The sequence below is a fragment of the Triturus cristatus genome, chromosome 9 (genome assembly GCF_964204655.1).
Source record: "Triturus cristatus chromosome 9, aTriCri1.1, whole genome shotgun sequence".
NCBI lineage: Eukaryota > Metazoa > Chordata > Amphibia > Caudata > Salamandridae > Triturus > Triturus cristatus.
In genome coordinates this window covers 215,918,211-215,935,851 of record NC_140592.1, presented here as the reverse complement: position 1 = coordinate 215,935,851, position 17,641 = coordinate 215,918,211, and the positions used below count along the sequence as shown (strand labels likewise).

The 17,641-nt window shown below is 42.8% G+C and overlaps 1 protein-coding gene across 4 annotated transcripts in view; it reads left to right on the top strand.

Annotated features, from left to right (window-relative positions):
• Positions 1 to 17,641, top strand: part of FLNB (filamin B) — a 446,441-nt gene that overhangs the window by 339,775 nt on the left and 89,025 nt on the right. For all 4 annotated transcript variants that reach the window (XM_085624763.1, XM_085624762.1, XM_085624761.1 and 1 more), the window contains 3 exons: positions 5,603 to 5,726; positions 8,313 to 8,469; positions 13,617 to 13,806. In XM_085624763.1, coding sequence (XP_085480889.1) covers positions 5,603 to 5,726; positions 8,313 to 8,469; positions 13,617 to 13,806 — 471 coding nt within the window. The remainder of the gene's footprint in view (positions 1 to 5,602; positions 5,727 to 8,312; positions 8,470 to 13,616; positions 13,807 to 17,641) is intronic.

Below are 17,641 nucleotides of genomic sequence, written 5' to 3'. Positions count from 1 at the left end.
TTCCTTTATGTCCGACGCAAGGAAACTATTATTCTCTTCAGCTAAGCATGGGAGCTGTATCTTACTTAACCAGCTTTCCAATGACAAAGGAGATTGGTTTATTCCAACAGAGTACAGCGTTTTGAAGAAGGATTCAGCCTCAACCCTAATTTTCTCATCATCACTTGTGACAATACCCGAACTTCCCTGGGTGAGACTTGTGATCATATTTCTATTTCTGTCCATCCGAGATTTCCAAGCAAGAAGGCGACCACATTTCTCCCCATAAGAAAAATTTTGAAGTTTGCTGGCGTCCCATCTACCTTTCAGGACTTTATCCAAGCCTGCTTGATAGTCTGCTCGCAAAGCATCTAGTTCCTTTTGTAGGAGAGGTTTTATACTAGAATGATTGGCAGAGGCTGCTTGGAGTTCCAATTCTTTCACTTTGATTTTATGAAGCTCTTCTTCCTTTTTCTCCTTATTCTTCCTATTCCTAACAATTGACATGGAGGTCAGCATACCCCGCAGAAACGCTTTATATGTTTCCCAAACCACTTGTTGGTTGGCTGAACCTATATTATTGTTAAAGAAATCCTCTGTCAAAGTTATCAGATCCATTTTTGTCTCATCCTCTAGTAACATAGATCTATCTAGGGTCCATCTCCTTTGTATTTCTTTTACTTTGAAAGTAATGATTAACTCCACTGTCGAGTGGTCTGACAAGATGGCAGGGGTATATTCGGTAGTGTCAACTGCCGCAAGTAACACCTGATCAATAAGGAAAAAATCTATTCTGGAATGGTGGCCATGCTTGCGGCTATAAAAAGAAAAATCCCTCCTTGTGCTGTTTCTAACTCTCCAGACGTCTATAAGGTTATAATCCTTAACTAAGTTTTTAAGCTCTCTCCGGGATTTCACTGGAGGTGTAAATTTGACCCTCGATGTTCGATCCAGCTTATCATCTAAAATCAAATTAAAATCACCCCCTAAGATAACTGGCCCTGTGTGATCTAAAAGAATTGTTCTAAGCTTCAGGAGTGCCCCTGGAAGATCTTGATTGGGGCCGTAATATACAGCACATACAAAAGGGATACTCTGGCACTGTAGAGATGCCACCAACCACCTTCCTGATCGATCAGTGTCATATTTCACCACCTTAATTCCTGCGTTAGCTCTAATCAATATTGCTACCCCTCTAGTGCTACCATTCTGGTCAGAACATAGGACTTCCGGTATCCATCTAGCCTTCCCCAGCTCGGCCTCACACTCTTTTTTCTCTAAGTGGGTCTCTTCCAATAAACAAACCTGAGCCCCTGTCCTAAATAAATATTCCTTAACCCTTGTAAGTTTCCTCACACTAATTTCTTACTGTTTAGCTCTTAAGACAATCATCAATGTTAAATTGACTGCAACAGAGAGAATACTATCTCCCAGATGTTTGTAATCTTTTGTGATCTCACCACAGACCTGTACACACGTATAGGTTTCTTTTGACCACCTCTTTGGTTTGAGATTGATTATAAGCCCTCATCTGAGGGCACATCACCTAACTTAGTGTTAGTAGCATTCGGAAGCAGTTCTCTATCAAGAAGAATTGCTGAGTAACAACTTGGACCTTCTCCATGTCTTCTGCATATAAACTTTGTGCTTGAAAGTTGCCATATTAGTGTCTATTTTACTCAAGCTGTGCTAAGCAACCTGTTTTCTTTAAATACCATTTTGTGCAATGCTGTATTTATCATCAAAATGTTATGTGCCCCACTACTTTGCAATATGAGAGTCAGGATTCAAGAGAATCAACAGTACATGTAATGTGTGTATTCTTTGTCCAATAACACCTCTAAAATACCCCTACTCAAAGATCTTGCTGCAACTTAAGGGGCACTACATAACTAAATATAGAGTTCCAACTGTAGTTATTCTACAGATCTGCTAAACAGACTGTTCACAGCAGCTTTGTACCATTTGTCGTGAGGAAACATGTTTTTGAGTGAACAGTCTCTCTCAGTTTATTGGTAATTTAAAATGTAAGCAGATTATTACAACCTTTTTATTACTATTATGTTGTTGGACCATATTTGTAATCAGAGTTCAAAATGGCATTAATGAAATTAAGCACAAAGCATAACAGCTCTGTTCCTTTTCAGTGGGTCAACTTCTATCCTAGAGCCTACATGTAAGATTGAGTTGCTCTTTTAGAATATATTGTTTGGGATGGATGGATATCCTTGGAGCTAAGAAAAAGGAACATGTAGAATTTCATAAAGCTTCCTTCCCTTTAATATTATAAACATGTGCTGAAATATAAAAGATGAAATTTGTGCTTGATGCATGAATGCTGCCGAATGTTTTGCAAATATTTTGTCATACTTATAATTGAAACATTGGATAAACGTTTTATTTTTTACAATTTTCTTAAAACATTTGACAGTTATGTATTACATTGCCCATCAGAACATTTGTAATTTTTCAGTAATGAATTTAGTAGAAAGGTGACATACAGTTATTTGTTCTGTGCTATTTAGTCCACTCAGCTTCTTTGCTTACACATATATTAGACTGCAAAATAAGCAGTGGTAATCTATTGTTTCTATTTACCAAAATGCACTGACCATCTCTGTGGGCAATGCATTCTTCCACTGGACAATAAAACTCTTACAAAGATGGGCTACACTATCTGGATGTGGATTCCTGACATGTGGAAGGGACCCCAGAAGCCCCCTCTTCAACAGTGGATGGGATCCACCATTCCAATGGAGGTTCAGGAAAAGGCATATATGCCCTGCGCAAAGACTTTCTTGGTAGAGTTTAGCTCCACAATGCTGCATATAATACCTAATTGGTATTCACCACCTGTGCTTTAAGCCGTCAGAAAAGTATTTTTAGGGGAATGGTCCAATGCAAATAAGGCCCTGCGTGATTTTCTTCTGGTGGTGAATGGTGGATAATCCAGATGGTAGTAGTAGCCACCCACTACAGCTGCAGATTGTGTAATAGATCAGTAACTTACACCTAGTCGAAGTCTCAGCTTTTGTGCATGGTATCTACTACCACTTTATGTACTGGTGCAAAACACTTTACAATTAAAAATAATATTTAAAAGAGAGAAAGGATATACAATTGTGGCAGCAAGAATAAGGAAAGAGTGTAAATATTCGAAAACTTAATGAATCAGTGGTTTTCGGAATGCATTTGAGATAATTTTGAGGACTATTGTTAAGAGAGGGCGGTCAGTGCTGAAACACAAGGTCATAATTCAACTCGTTTTTAGACCTCCCCAAGGTTAATGACGAAACCCATTATGCCTGAAAGGAAGTAGTGAAGTGAAGATAGGATTGCAGAAAAAGGTGGGTTGTTGTCTCAAGGAATGGAAGTATGGGGCTAGAGAGAGCATTATTCCTGGAGCTGTTGCATAAACAATGTGGGATGGTTTGGCTTATTAGAGAGTAACCTAACATGGAAAGTTCTAAGGCTGTATAGCACAGTTTTTGCTTCTTCCATCACCTTATAATAAATGTAGGGAAGGTGATAAAATGAAGCATTTGATAGGGATGTAGTGGATATTTATCGAAGTCTCACAATTTTGTAGATCACTCTTAAGACAGTTGGAGGATTGAAGGATAGCTAGCTGTAGTGAAAGGAAACAGCTGGGTGCCATTCAAGTGGAAGGGCCAGTCTAGTCTTAAGATAATCATAGCTTGGCATTCAAACCCCATTTTTGGAAAAAAGGAGCGAGAACCTAGGTTTGGCGAGATGGAATTTCTCTGTTTTATCAATGTAACCATTGAAGCTGACAGATAAATCCAAGATATTGGTTGATATTAGGGAGGATATCTCATTGTGGGAGGTCAGAAATGGACAGGTATGAATTGAATTATGAAGAGTGAGAGAAGACCAACTTAGGCTTTCTGTCTTTGAGAGCATAGAAAGACATTCCGTTCTTTATGATGTGAGGCAACCTTTCAGGTTGAGGACATATTACTAACACGCTATAAAATTAAAGCTTGGTGCACTCCATCTCACAAGAACAAAGCTGCGACTTCTGGAAAGATTGAGTCTGCTCAGAGAGAAAGAATGAAAAGTATTCAAAGTCCTTGCCTCGCGCACTTAGAGGGTCGAGTGGAGTAAGGCAAGATTTCCGTACATATTTACATGTTGATCAACCATGTATTCCAGTGTCAAAATGTCTTTAAGTGTTTGCCAAACTTAACAATTTGAGGTTTCTTATAGTGCTCATGAATGCAATTGCATGAAGAAGCTTGGAAGCAAGATTGGTGTTTTTTTTGCTTTTAAAATAAAATGTGCACAAAAAATGTGGCTTCTTGGGGAAGAAAATCATTCTGCTGAACTAATTTGCAGTTTAAATACCATATTTCTGTGGCATCATTTAGTGAAAAGTGTTTGATTAATGAAGCTGCTAAAAGAATTAGTAATGGAAAGTCACTGTAAAAGCAACATGTGCAACATGAAAATAAATTCGGGCTATATTTATTAAAGAACATCACAAAAGTGCACCTGCGGCCATATGTTCATGAATTGCTGCAGATTTTTGACTTTCAGGGATTCACAAGACATACAGATTTAGGTTTGAAAATTATACTTCTAGCAAACTTTTGTGAATTCTGTTTTTGTAAGACCACATGTGCATGTGTATATTTGCTCATGTGAAAATGCGCTGAGCAATTACAAGCTCACTTTCCATACTCTACTTTTTTTCCCAAACAAGTTTTACTCCTGCCTTTGTCAGGAATACATTTCCAACCTTTTCCAGTGATGGAAGAGATTGGAGAGGAGTTCAGCAATATCCTTAAACCTATTTGTTCGGGGGAATGCACCGACTCTCTTGGCTTTCCAGCCCTCAAATTACCTCTTCCCACCTACTTTCAGCTCCAATATGTAGTTTTGTGGAAAGGTGGTAAAATCAGAGTCTTTCTAGAATGCAAGACTTGCTATAATATGAGCCCTGGAATAATCGTAACGGCTATTACCAGAGCTCTGGTGTTTTAAGAACGCTGCCATAATTTGTCAACTCACTGCTTGGAACTAAATAGAGGGTGTGGATATTTTACCAGGACAAGTAGATTTCTGAAGTATTCAGTCCCTTGGGCAACTCAATATTTTATATTCATACCTCTAGCCTAGGAGCACTGTGATGCTCTTAGGCAGAGGTGGGTTCATTGAGATGGAAACCTTCCAATTGATCATTTAAGTAGTAAACGTGTTTTCTAGGGGAATGGGGGAAAAAAGGGATTGATGCATTTTATTCAGTGTGAATTGGAAAGGAGAGATAGAGTAAGGATGCCACCAAAGAGAAGAAGATAAAGCATTGCCTATGTAGCTATTGGTCCTTTCCCTACACACAAAGTTTACTTAAGCACGTGCACAGACACAACACACAGATAAAGATGAAATTCAAATTTAGGAGACAATTGATTGCTACCACTATCTCTAAAATCTGGTAGGTGCCTGCATTTAATCATCGTTCAAGTTTTGAGATTACACATGCCCAAAGGGTACTGCAGTTTATCCCACAGCATCACTGGTGTTACACATTCATATGACTGACACACTGGTTAGAGTGTGGCTAGGTGCAGTGAAGTGAAGCCTGTCTTGTGTGTTGTAGGTGTGGTGGAGCCCGTTGACATCACTGATAATGGAGACGGCATTCACACAGTGAAGTACACCCCCACACAGGAAGGTCCTTATGCAGTCTCTGTCCAGTATGCAGATGAAGAAATACCCAAGAGGTAAGTTACATTGAGTTGCTGTTTCTTGAATCTGTAAGGTCACAAGGTGTATGCATTCGAAGCCTTCAAAGAAATATATTTAGTATATGGCAAGCACTCACCTGTAAATGCTCACTAGTATCTGTAGTTTATTTGAAATTATTGACTCTTTTGTAGTATTTGTCCTAGGGATGTTCCAATAAATGAACCTTAAGTGTGCTTATTTTCAGAGAAATACAACAGTCTTTCAATTGTATTAGTTATTTTCTGTTTGTCTTCGCGTAAATGGGGCCATAAGGAATGAGTGTTTACTAGGCCTAATTTGTTTATTTACTAAAGGATTGTATGACACTATATCAAGGTCGTTTATATCGACTGAGAATTATATTTCATCTACTATATCACCACAATGAATATATTATTTGTCCCTCTACATTATCTACCTAACTCTATTCACAGTTGTATTCATCTACCATACTTACTTATATTTACCTTGCGGCGTAGTGGCACAACAGTATAGTGGATGCAATACAATAGGCCGACGATATAATGCATGCAATATATTAGGCCGGTGATATAATGCATGCGATATGTTGTGAGTATCCTCACTGGAGCAAATGCTTATTTAGTTGATGTTGCTGGGAGAGTTGCAGGTTTTAAGTAACACACTTATGCTTTGAGGGATGTCGGTTTATAACATTTCTTTAAACAATCTCAGCTGCACAGAATTCATAATATATTCAGACTTCAGAGCATAGGAATAAAGAAAGGGTAAGAAAGATGTGAACATTCCTTCCTGGAAATGTGTGAAAAGGATTGTGTTCTCAAAAGAAGTAAATTCAGGATATTAAAAGCAAAGAAGAACAGAGGATATGAGACTTATTGAGATTTAGTCAAGACATGTTTTATTCACTTGTCCTCAAGACCTCTATTGGTCTAGCAAAAGAGAAGATTTTTTCCTACCTTGTTCTGCCATGCAAGAGAGTGGCTCCCAATTTCCCTGAGAAAACCCCATGCGTGTTAAGGCCTTTGAATAATTGTTTGTTTTAAAGAAATAAGCCCCCATTTGGCATTATGTTTTTTGCCAAATGTGCTTCCACCAGGTAGACTGGAGCAAATTCTTCAAAATGATCCCTGCCTCGTGTACAGGCATCTGTGAATACAGCTGGCAATACTCAGCCAGGACAGCTGATTGCCTGTGAAAGTAAAAAATGTCCCCCCAATTTGCTCTAATATGAGAAATCATCTCCTTTCTCACCACTGTATGTAGGACATGATCTTTTTCCTATGTTTTGTCCATAAACCTGTATGCGCCTTCCATGTCTTGGCGGCCATTGGTACTTGCATTTGCTCTTGTATCATTCAAGAGGGTCATCATTGTTCCGTTTGAGATAGACACTTCATGCTGATTTGTTCGCATGTGCTTGACTTGGAGCAACTCACATTTTGTTTCAGGTTGCCTTTGTTGTGAAGTCTGTCTCCCATTTGCTCTACTGCAGCTTCAACTGAATCGCTAGCGTTTTTAAGCATTTCAAACCAAATATCTGAGAGGAAGGGCACTGGAGGTTCAATAATCTCCAATATGCTGCATCCAATGACAAGGGAGTCATTGTACACTTCAGCACTAGCTTTGTCTATTCTTCCTTTCTTGTCTGAACCCATTTTCTCTTACTTGGCAAGCCCACCCTCTAGCCCAATGCTATTTCTTCTTACTGTTGAGCACTTTGATGATGAACAAGATATGTAGCAGGAGAATGCAGAGCATTTGTGAAACCCTCAGAAGAAACCTCCTCTCAGAAATCTTAAATGTCAGACTCATTTTATGGTAGAAGTAAACAATGAGCCCATCGATTAGGTGTGACTGGAGAAGGTTGAGTGATCGCTGTCCAGGAGAAAAGCTCTGCTATTGACCACGGCCCTCTGGTCTTGGCTAAGCGAAGCTAACTTAAATCTGCAGAAATTAGAGGAGGAGCCTAGCGCGCAACCAAGATGGCCGCGTAGGTGCGAGGCTCCCGAGGACCTCCGCAACCTCCTACGTTTATCCTGTCTTCATCCTGCATCGGTTGAGGGGACTGTGTCGGTGAGCCTGAGCCGAGGTGGTACCCGTTTCCCGTTTTCGAATCGGACCTCGGGTGCCGGAGTGAGCACCGATTGAAGTTTGCGGCCTACTTCTCTCCTGACCCCGGATTCGCGTTTGGGGGCGACCCAGTGGCAAAGTGTGCTATCCCTTTTCCTACACCAGCATGCCAATAGTAGCCATTCTCTTTGGGGTTATGGTGTAAGGGGGTCCATGCTTGACTCCCTTGAGGCCCTCGCATGATACTTAGCTTTGTATGTCCCACCTACCATCCCGTCTTATATCATGATCACGCAGCCACTCTGGGGTTAGGCAGAAACCCACTAAAGTCAATCAGTCGCTCTCCACCACCGTTGAGAAAGGCGGGCAGAGGACACAGAGGTGCCATGATGCTCAGTACATCTCAAGGCTTTGGGCATGTTGAAGGAGCCGGGTTTATAGTAACTTGTATCTCCTATTTGTATGTTTATTGTTAACATGTTTGTTGCGTGAGCACGTAATAATCACCTTCTTTATTTTCATCCACCAAGTCCCTTCAAGGTGAGGGTGCTCCCTACATGTGATGCCAGCATGGTGAAGGCCAGTGGGCCTGGTCTCAGCTCTCAGGGGGTTCTTGCCAGCTTGCCGGTTGACTTTGCCATTGATGCCAAAGATGCAGGAGAAGGACCCCTCTCCGTGCAGATAACGGTAAGCCATGTTACCGCCTCTCGTTGTTAGTCCTTCTTTGACTCTTTGCACTGTACTGTAAGTTGTAAGATTCCTAGACAAATCATACGTTGGCATTAAGGTGTCGCGTGATGTTAATCTGGTCTTCATGAATGTCAAGGAGTTATGCACACTCAGATTGGATTCGTAGATGGTAATGAGTTAGACATTAACCAGTGTAGTCCTTTCCACTCCAGCCTTCTTGACTAGGGTTAGGCCTATGCAAAACTGGTGAATTTCAGCAAATCCACCTCATCTGAGAAACACGTCCAGTTTCTCCGAAGACATTTGTAGAAAAAATCGGTTTCTGAGTTAAAAATAAATTAATGACTAAGAAATAGCCAGTTTATGACATAGCTGAAACCAGTTACACTGATTTGGTGGAATAAAGTCGACGCAGCGTTGGTATGCGGCATGCCGACATAGAATAGCGCCGGCTGCAGGCTTCTGAACAAAACTCTGGCCCCGGCACTTGTTCTTTTACAAATTAAGCACTGGTGACAACAGCACTGTTCCTCTATCGGTGGTATTAGGTGGCCAGGTAGAATATGACAGGGGATAATTGCAGACAAGGCCTTACAAATGCTGCCAGAGGAATGCACATTTCCAGACATTTAGCACATAAGCAAACACTGGCCGGTCTAAAAATACTAAAAAGAGCAAAACTAAAATCCTATCAAGGGCCTTGATTAGGACCGCTGAGGAACAAAACACTTCCTTATAAAAATGACTGGGGACTAAACCTAGCCAAGGATTCACGTTGTTTAGACTGGATCCATTTATCCGGTGTTTGTTTTTGTAATTGCCCACGGTAATCGATTTACCATCGGGGATCAAGTATTTAGTATCCTCAGATTTTTACCCGTAGTCAGTGCTTTAAATGGACAGATGGTATTTGATACCAAGTATCTACACTTTTTTAAATTAGAAATTGTGAGTACCAGCAATTAAAAGTCGGATAATACCTTTAATGGTAGAGAACTTGAACTATTTTCATTTAAAGCAACACCAGTGGCCGAGTTATTTTTATGTACGGGAGAAATTTTGTCATATAAGCGGACATCTTACAGTACTGTCTCTGACGTATTTCGGGGACAGATTAATTTCCCTCGGTGCATATTCTGAGGGCCATCACAATGACATGAGTATCCCTCAGTGCAGACTCTGACGGATGTCATGCACAGGTTGATATCCCTCTGTGCAGATTCTGAGGGACATCACAGAGAAATGAGTATCCCTCACTGCAGACTCTGATGGATGTCATGCACAGGTTAATATCCCTCTGTGCAGATTCTGAGGGACATCACAGTGACATGAGTATCCCTCACTGCAGACTCTGACGGATGTCATGCACAGGTTAATATCCCTCTGTGCAGATTCTGAGGGACATCACAGAGAAATGAGTATCCCTCAGTGCAGTCTCCGACGGATGTCATGCACAGGTTAATATTCCCTCGGGCAGATTCTGAGGGCCATCACAATGACATGAGTATCCCTCAGTGCAGTCTCTGACGGATGTCAGGCACAGGTTAATATCCCTCGGTGCAGATTCTGAGGGACATCACAGAGAAATTAGTATCCCTCAGTGCAGACTCTGACGGATGTCATGCACAGGTTAATATCCCTCCGTGCAGATTCTGAGGGACATCACAGAGAAATGAGTATCCCTCACTGCAGACTCTGACGGATGTCATGCACAGGTTAATATCCCCCCGGGCAGATTCTGAGGGACATCACAGTGACATGAGTATCCCTCAGTGCAGTCTCTGACGGATGTCATGCACAGGTTAATATCCCTCCGGGCAGATTCTGGGGGACATCACAGAGAAATGAGTATCCCTCACGGCAGACTCTGACGGGTGTTATGCACAGGTTAATATCCCTCGGTGCAGATTCTGAGGGACATCACAGAGAAATTAGTATCCCTCAGTGCAGACTCTGACGGATGTCATGCACAGGTTAATATCCCTCCGTGCAGATTCTGAGGGACGTCACAGAGAACTGAGTATCCCTCACTGCAGACTCTGACGGATGTCAATCACAGGTTAATATCCCTCTGTGCAGATTCTGAGGGCCATCACAGAGAAATGAGTATCCCTCACTGCAGACTCTGATGGATGTCATGCACAGGTTAATATCCCTCCGTGCAGATTCTGAGGGACATCACAGTGACATGAGTATCCCTCACTGCAGACTCTGACGGATGTCATGCACAGGTTAATATCCCTCTGTGCAGATTCTGAGGGACATCACAGAGAAATGAGTATCCCTCAGTGCAGTCTCCGACGGATGTCATGCACAGGTTAATATTCCCTCGGGCAGATTCTGAGGGCCATCACAATGACATGACTATCCCTCAGTGCAGTCTCTGACGGGTGTCATGCACAGGTTAATATCCCCCCGGGCAGATTCTGGGGGACATCACAGAGAAATGAGTATCCCTCACTGCAGACTGACGGATGTCATGCACAGGTTAATATCCCTCTGTGCAGATTCTGAGGGACATCACAGAGAAATGAGTATCCCTCAGTGCAGTCACCGACGGATGTCATGCACAGGTTAATATTCCCTCGGGCAGATTCTGAGGGACATCACAGTGACATGAGTATCCCTCAGTGCAGTCTCTGACGGATGTCATGCACAGGTTAATATCCCTCCGGGCAGATTCTGGGGGACATCACAGAGAAATGAGTATCCCTCACTGCAGAGTCTGACGGATGTCATGCACAGGTTAATATCCCTCTGTGCAGATTCTGAGGGCCATCACAGAGGAATGAGTATCCCTCACTGCAGACTCTGACGGATGTCATGCACAGGTTAATATCCCCCCGGGCAGATTCTGAGGGACATCACAGTGACATGAGTATCCCTCAGTGCAGTCTCTGACGGATGTCAGGCACAGGTTAATATCCCTCCGTGCAGATTCTGAGGGCCATCACAGAGAAATGAGTATCCCTCAGTGCAGACTCTGACGGATGTCATGCACAGGTTAATATCCCTCCGTGCAGATTCTGAGGGCCATCACAGTGACATGAGTATCCCTCAGTGCAGACTCTGACTGGTGTCATGCACAGGTTAATATCCCTCCGTGCAGATTCTGAGGGCCATCACAGTGACATGAGTATCCCTCAGTGCAGACTCTGACTGGTGTCATGCACAGGTTAATATCCCCCGGGCAGATTCTGGGGGACATCACAGAGGAATGAATATTCCGTAGTACCAGGCGCGTAGCTTGGTCAGTAAGATTGGGCGGGGGGATTTTCGATTTTCCAAAAATCAGACTGGCATGTGATGTTTAAATACATTATACGACAAGCAGGGCACATGAAAAAAGCCTTGGTGGCAATGCAAAGGGAGAGGAAGGCGAATTGGTAAGAGTACTAAGAGAGAAAACACAATAGTTATAAAATAACAAATATTTTGAGGACTTTCGAACCAGAGAGGGAGAGAGTGTGTGTACGTCTTTTCTATGTGTGTATGTAAACATCCCTGGGGAAATCTGACTGACATCTCACAATGTCCCACTGAAAGCACCTGTACTCAAATATGTATCAGAAAATACATTTATTAGGGGAGGCGCTACAATCCAACAGCACTCCCCCGCCCCCTTGAATCTTCGCCCCTGCTTAGTGCAGTTTCTTACAGATGCCGTGCACAAGTTAACTTCCCTCGGTGCATTTTCTAGCGGACATAATAGATACATCCCTCAATAAACACTGTGGAGGGCGTGCACAAGTTGGCATCCTTCCTTGCAGTTTTTGACAAACATCTGAGGGAACTGAATACCCCTCAGTACAGACTCCCATGGATGCCAGTGACCACTGGCCATCACTCATTACAAACTCTGATAAATGGCGGACACAAGTGAAGATCCATTCGAAGTTATGTTTTTTGACATGAAACACTCTCACCTTACACTTACAATTTCTCTAAACGAGCGGTCTTTTAAAATAGGGAATACGTCTATTGTAGGTCTTTTGTGAGTATGAATAGGCCACATGAAGTTTTGTGGCAGGCTTTAATATACTTTTAACATACATTATTAGAACATTTGCCAACTTACATTTTCCTAGGGATGGGCAGAGTTTCAAGTTTATTGCAATGCATTTGGGTACAGCAGAGTTCCAAATTCACCCAAGAGTGCCCGTTTCGAAATGTTTGCAAGACTGCCTGAAGAAGGCTGACATATCCCCCACCCTCCCCTACATATTCCTCATTAGACCTTGTTTGCCTCTAGTTAGTGTCACCTAAATATCACAGTTATGAAAGATGTGAGCTTTTCTGGGAATGAAGACAGATGACGCCTGCAGCCAGTTGACAGCAGTATAACTTAAACCAAGCCACATAGTCTGGTTTTCTTTCAGGTTATGTGAGAAATTTGAATGAAATCCATGTTTCACAATTTATGAAGTGAAAAGCGGAACCTGAAAGCGTTTGAAGTCACTTTGAGGGTATTTGGGACACACATACAGTGATACCACGGATTTCTGGGCCTTTTTCTTATTTTACTGTGAAAAAGTTGAAATAACTAAACGTTCCCACATTTGCTTTGATATCATAAGGGTACTAACAAAGCAAAACTTCTATAGGAACACCTACTCAGTAGATGTTCTTATACATGTCTATGTCATATTGGGTCTTATTGATTTATTTTACCTTAAATTCACTTCCACCCGATAGATGTATGCTGGCAGAGACCGCGGTCTTTGGGGCCAGGGGTTGCCTCAAGAAATGGGATAAAAAGTGGTCACAGTGGAATGTGTATCGAGGGAATCTGTGTGTCACCTACTGTTGCAATGGGAATACACACTCGAATGGGCCGGGAGGAGAGGTTATAGTCCACATTAAGTACTCGCAGCTGTCCTTTGATCTGTCGAGCATATTAGAGTTGTTGTCCAATCATGTATGTATGGCTTTGATGAAAAACCAATAAACAAATTTAAATAAAAAATAAAAAAAATCACTTCCACCCCAAATTTTTTTTATATCTGCTATTAAGCATTATGAGAGGGGGAAGCGGGTGCTGTATAACACACGACTGTATGTGCTGAAGATGTCTTCTAAGTACAAAGTTAAACTAAGATTGTCTCGAAGGTGTCAAGTGACCAGTGCCTTAATTTGATATTTAGGACCAAGAAGGCAAACCAAGGAGGGCAAACATCCACGACAACAAAGATGGCACTTACGCGGTGTCCTACATTCCCGACAAGACTGGACGCTATCAGGTTGCAGTTCAGTATGGTGGCGAAGACATTCCACTGTCGCCATACAGAGTCCGTGCCTCACCCGCCGGTGATGCCAGCAAATGCAGTGCCGCAGGTAAGGCTTATTCAGCAAACGACTGTATTAATTTGAGCGTTGGATGAGCCACTTTTTATTGCATCGCTTTGAGATATAGTACTATATAAGCTGTGACATATAATTATTGTGTAGATTAAAAAAGGCTCCAGCATTAAGAAAACCTGGCATAGGGTCAGTGAAAAAATTCTGATCCATCTTTATTCCTTCCTGCCTGACGCATTGTATTACTTCCCAACAATGGCTTAAAAAGGCATTGGCAAAACCAATAAATCTAGCTGTTTTTGCCAGTGCAGACCTATTGACTCTTACAATGGTTTTGCCAGTCCTGTTCAGAACTAGCAAAAATAAAAAAAAAAATGGTTATGGCCGATGCTGAACAGCACTAGCAAAAATGAAAAGTAAAAAAAGGTGATGATACATACACGCTCAGACATCATCACGCATACGTTCTTATATGTCATGCAGGCGAATATGCAATGATGCTGCGGCCATTTGCTTTTTTAAAATTTTTTATTTACTGTTTTAGGATGATGGAGCCCTTTTTGGAGTGCTAAATCAATAAAGATAAAAAGTGTGGCAAAACCCTTTTATTTTTTTACATTTATTTTTAGCATGCCATGAGCAGGTATGTGGTTAAAAATTCTATTTAATTATGGATGGGTAGGGTAAGCAATTGACCAACTGGGGAGGGGGAGAAGGAAAGCAACATGGAAAGTAAGGTAGGCGGGGATTTGACTGGGTAAAGGAGCACACAAGAAAGCGAGCAGGAAAACACATGGACTTCCAAGGAGTGTTGAACTAAAAAGAAAAAATAGTTCCCTTAATGCATGGAGTGGAAGGATACAAGTCAGTCCAGTAATCAGAAGGATGGTAAATTAGCTCAGCTTTAGGGGAGGAGCAAACACAAGAGGAGGAAGGAAAGGCGTCGTATAAGAAGCAAATAATTAGATAGAAAAGAAAGTCAACACTTGTAAGCAATGTGCTGACCCAAAGCTCTGTTAACAAAGGTATTGTCAACAATAGGCTTTCAACATGAGAGAGCTAAAAGATGCCCACAAGCGAGACCCAAAAACAGAGAAACTGCTGTTTTCAAATCCTCATTCCGCAAGTCTAGCTACTAAGCAGCTTAGGCAGGAGACGCCATTGAACGGCTTCCAAGTCCAGGCGGAAGCAGACATGTTGCGTGTGCACCGTGCATGTGCGTCTGCAGTCCAAACAAACCGAAGGGGGCTGGTTCTCGTTGCTCTGACATGTCTGAATGGAAGCCAAACAAACATGCTAATTCACTCTGACCTCCAGCGGTTTACAGCGGCAAGCAGCAAAACTGCAGCCCCAGTTCACGGCAGATAGTTTCTCTTGAAAAATATTCATAAGCTCTGATAACTTGCTGGAACAATTAGCCCAAAAGCAAATGCCACTGCTCTTGCACGCTCCATGCCAGGCAGGGCCTTTATGTAAGGTGCAGAGTCGCCCCAGTGTCTTATTCAGACATCTCTAGTCCCGCTCCATGCCTGGCAGGGCCTTTATTTAAGATGCAGAGTCGCCTCAGCGTCATTATTCAGACATCTCTAGTCCCTCTCGATGCCTGGCAGGGCCTTTATTTATGATGCAAAGTCGCCCCAGTGTCTTTTTCAGACATCTGTAGTCCAGCTCGATGCCTGGCAGGGCCTTTATCTAAGATGCAGAGCCGCCTCAGCGTCTTATTCAGAAATCTCTAGTCCAGCTCGATGCCTGGCAGGGCCTTTGTTTAAGGTGCAGAGCCGCCTCAGCGTCTTATTCAGAAATCTCTAGTCCAGCTCGATGCCTGGCAGGGCCTTTATTTAAGATGCAGAGCCGCCTCAGCGTCTTATTCAGAAATCTCTAGTCCAGCTCGATGCCTGGCAGGGCCTTTATTTAAGATGCAGAGTTGCCTCAGCGTCTTATTCAGACATCTCTAGTCCCTCTCAATGCCTAGCAGGGCCTTTATTTAAGATGCAGAATCGCCCCAGTGTCTTATTCAGACATCTCTAGTCCACCTCGATGTCTGGCAGGGCCTTTATTTAAGATGCAGAGTCGCTTCAGTGTCTTTTTCAGGCATCTCTAGTCCCTCACAATGCCTGGCAGGGCCTTTATTTAAGATGCAGAGTCACCTCAGCGTCTTATTCAGACATCTCTAGTCCCGCTCCATGCCTGGCAGGGCCTTTATCTAAGATGCAGAGTCGCCTCAGTGACTTATTCAGACATCTCTAGTCCAGCTCGATGCCGGGCAGGGCCTTTATTTAAGATGCAGAGCCGCCTCAGTGTCTTATTCAGACATCTCTAGTCCAGCTCGATGCCTGGCAGGGCCTTTATTTAAGATGCAGAGCCGGCTCAGCGTCTTATTCAGAAATCCCTAGTCCTGCTCAATGCCTGGCAGGGCCTTTATTTAAGATGCAGAGTCGCCTCAGTGTCTTTTTCAGGCATCTCTAGTCCCTCACAATGCCTGGCAGGGCCTTTATTTAAGATGCAGAGTCACCTCAGCGTCTTATTCAGACATCTCTAGTCCCGCTCAATGCCTGGCAGGGCCTTTATTTAAGATGCAGAGTCACCTCAGCATCTTATTCAGACATCTCTAGTCCCGCTCCATGCCTGGCAGGGCCTTTATTTAAGATGCAGAATCGCCCCAGTGTCTTATTCAGACATCTCTAGTCCCGCTCCATGCCTGGCAGGGCCTTTATTTAAGATGCAGAGTCGCCTCAGTGTCTTATTCAGACATCTCTAGTGTCTGCCCCTCAGTGCTTCATTGGCTTACATTGAGGCGCACATTGTTTGTCACTCACAGACATCTCTTACATGTGGGCTTACCTAGTTACAGGAACAGCTCTATACTGATATTCTAAGTCGTGCACTATAAAGCATGTGCAAAGCTGTATTGTTCATTTGCTTCTAAAGGTTTTTTGTTTGTGCTTGAATTGACCACAGTAGTTGCCAGTGCAGGCCAGTCGTGCACATTTTATGAGGAATGAGGGGTTTAAAAATACCTACTGTTGACCCTCACCTCACCTGTTGGCCCGAGTCAAAAGGGAGGATGTCTAGTAAGGAAAGGCACAAAACAAGCCCTCTTGGCTGGCTTTGAGTGCAGCTGTTATTACGTAAATTTGCCATTGCCCACAACCCAAGCCCCCGCCTCCTGCCAGATGCCGGTGAGCCTCAGCTGAGATCCAGTATTGGTAGTTACGCACTCCTCTGCATAAGTCTTGATGCTTTCAACACTCTAGCCTTGTAACAGAATCCACCCTTTTTCAATGTCATGGTATTTAACATAACCTCTAGTGTTCTTTTAGATTACCCAACTGACAAGAGAACAAGGAAGTGATTAGAGTATCCATCCCGTCTAGCCTGTCAATGGGATGTGGCGAAGGAGACTTTAGTACAGACTGCACTTTGTCGTTTTTGGATTAAATCTTGCTAGGTTTGCAATCGTTTATCTCTCCTCACAGCAGCCATCAGTCATGAAACCCTATATGCTGGTTCGTTGCTGAGTGATGCGTGGAGCCCCAGTTGAGGCATAGAACAACAATTCTAGCCCTTAAGGATGCAATCTCAATTACCCGCCATTTCTTGAGGGAGAATCGGAGAACCCAAAACCCTTCCTATTGATATTCCGTCTGTTGGGGTGAATAAAGAGATTCTTTATAAACCGCTCCCCTCCCCCGTCCAAAAACTCAGCCGGAGATCTTTGCCTTCAAACCCACCTTGAAATTCAATTGTGCTCCCCTTTCAGGTCCCGGGTTAAAATTCAGAAAGGGCCCATTAAGAGAGGGAAGTCATGGCTCGTTAGACCCTAGCTGAATAGTTCACAATATCTGAGTAGGGAGATGAATGGAGCCCTGAT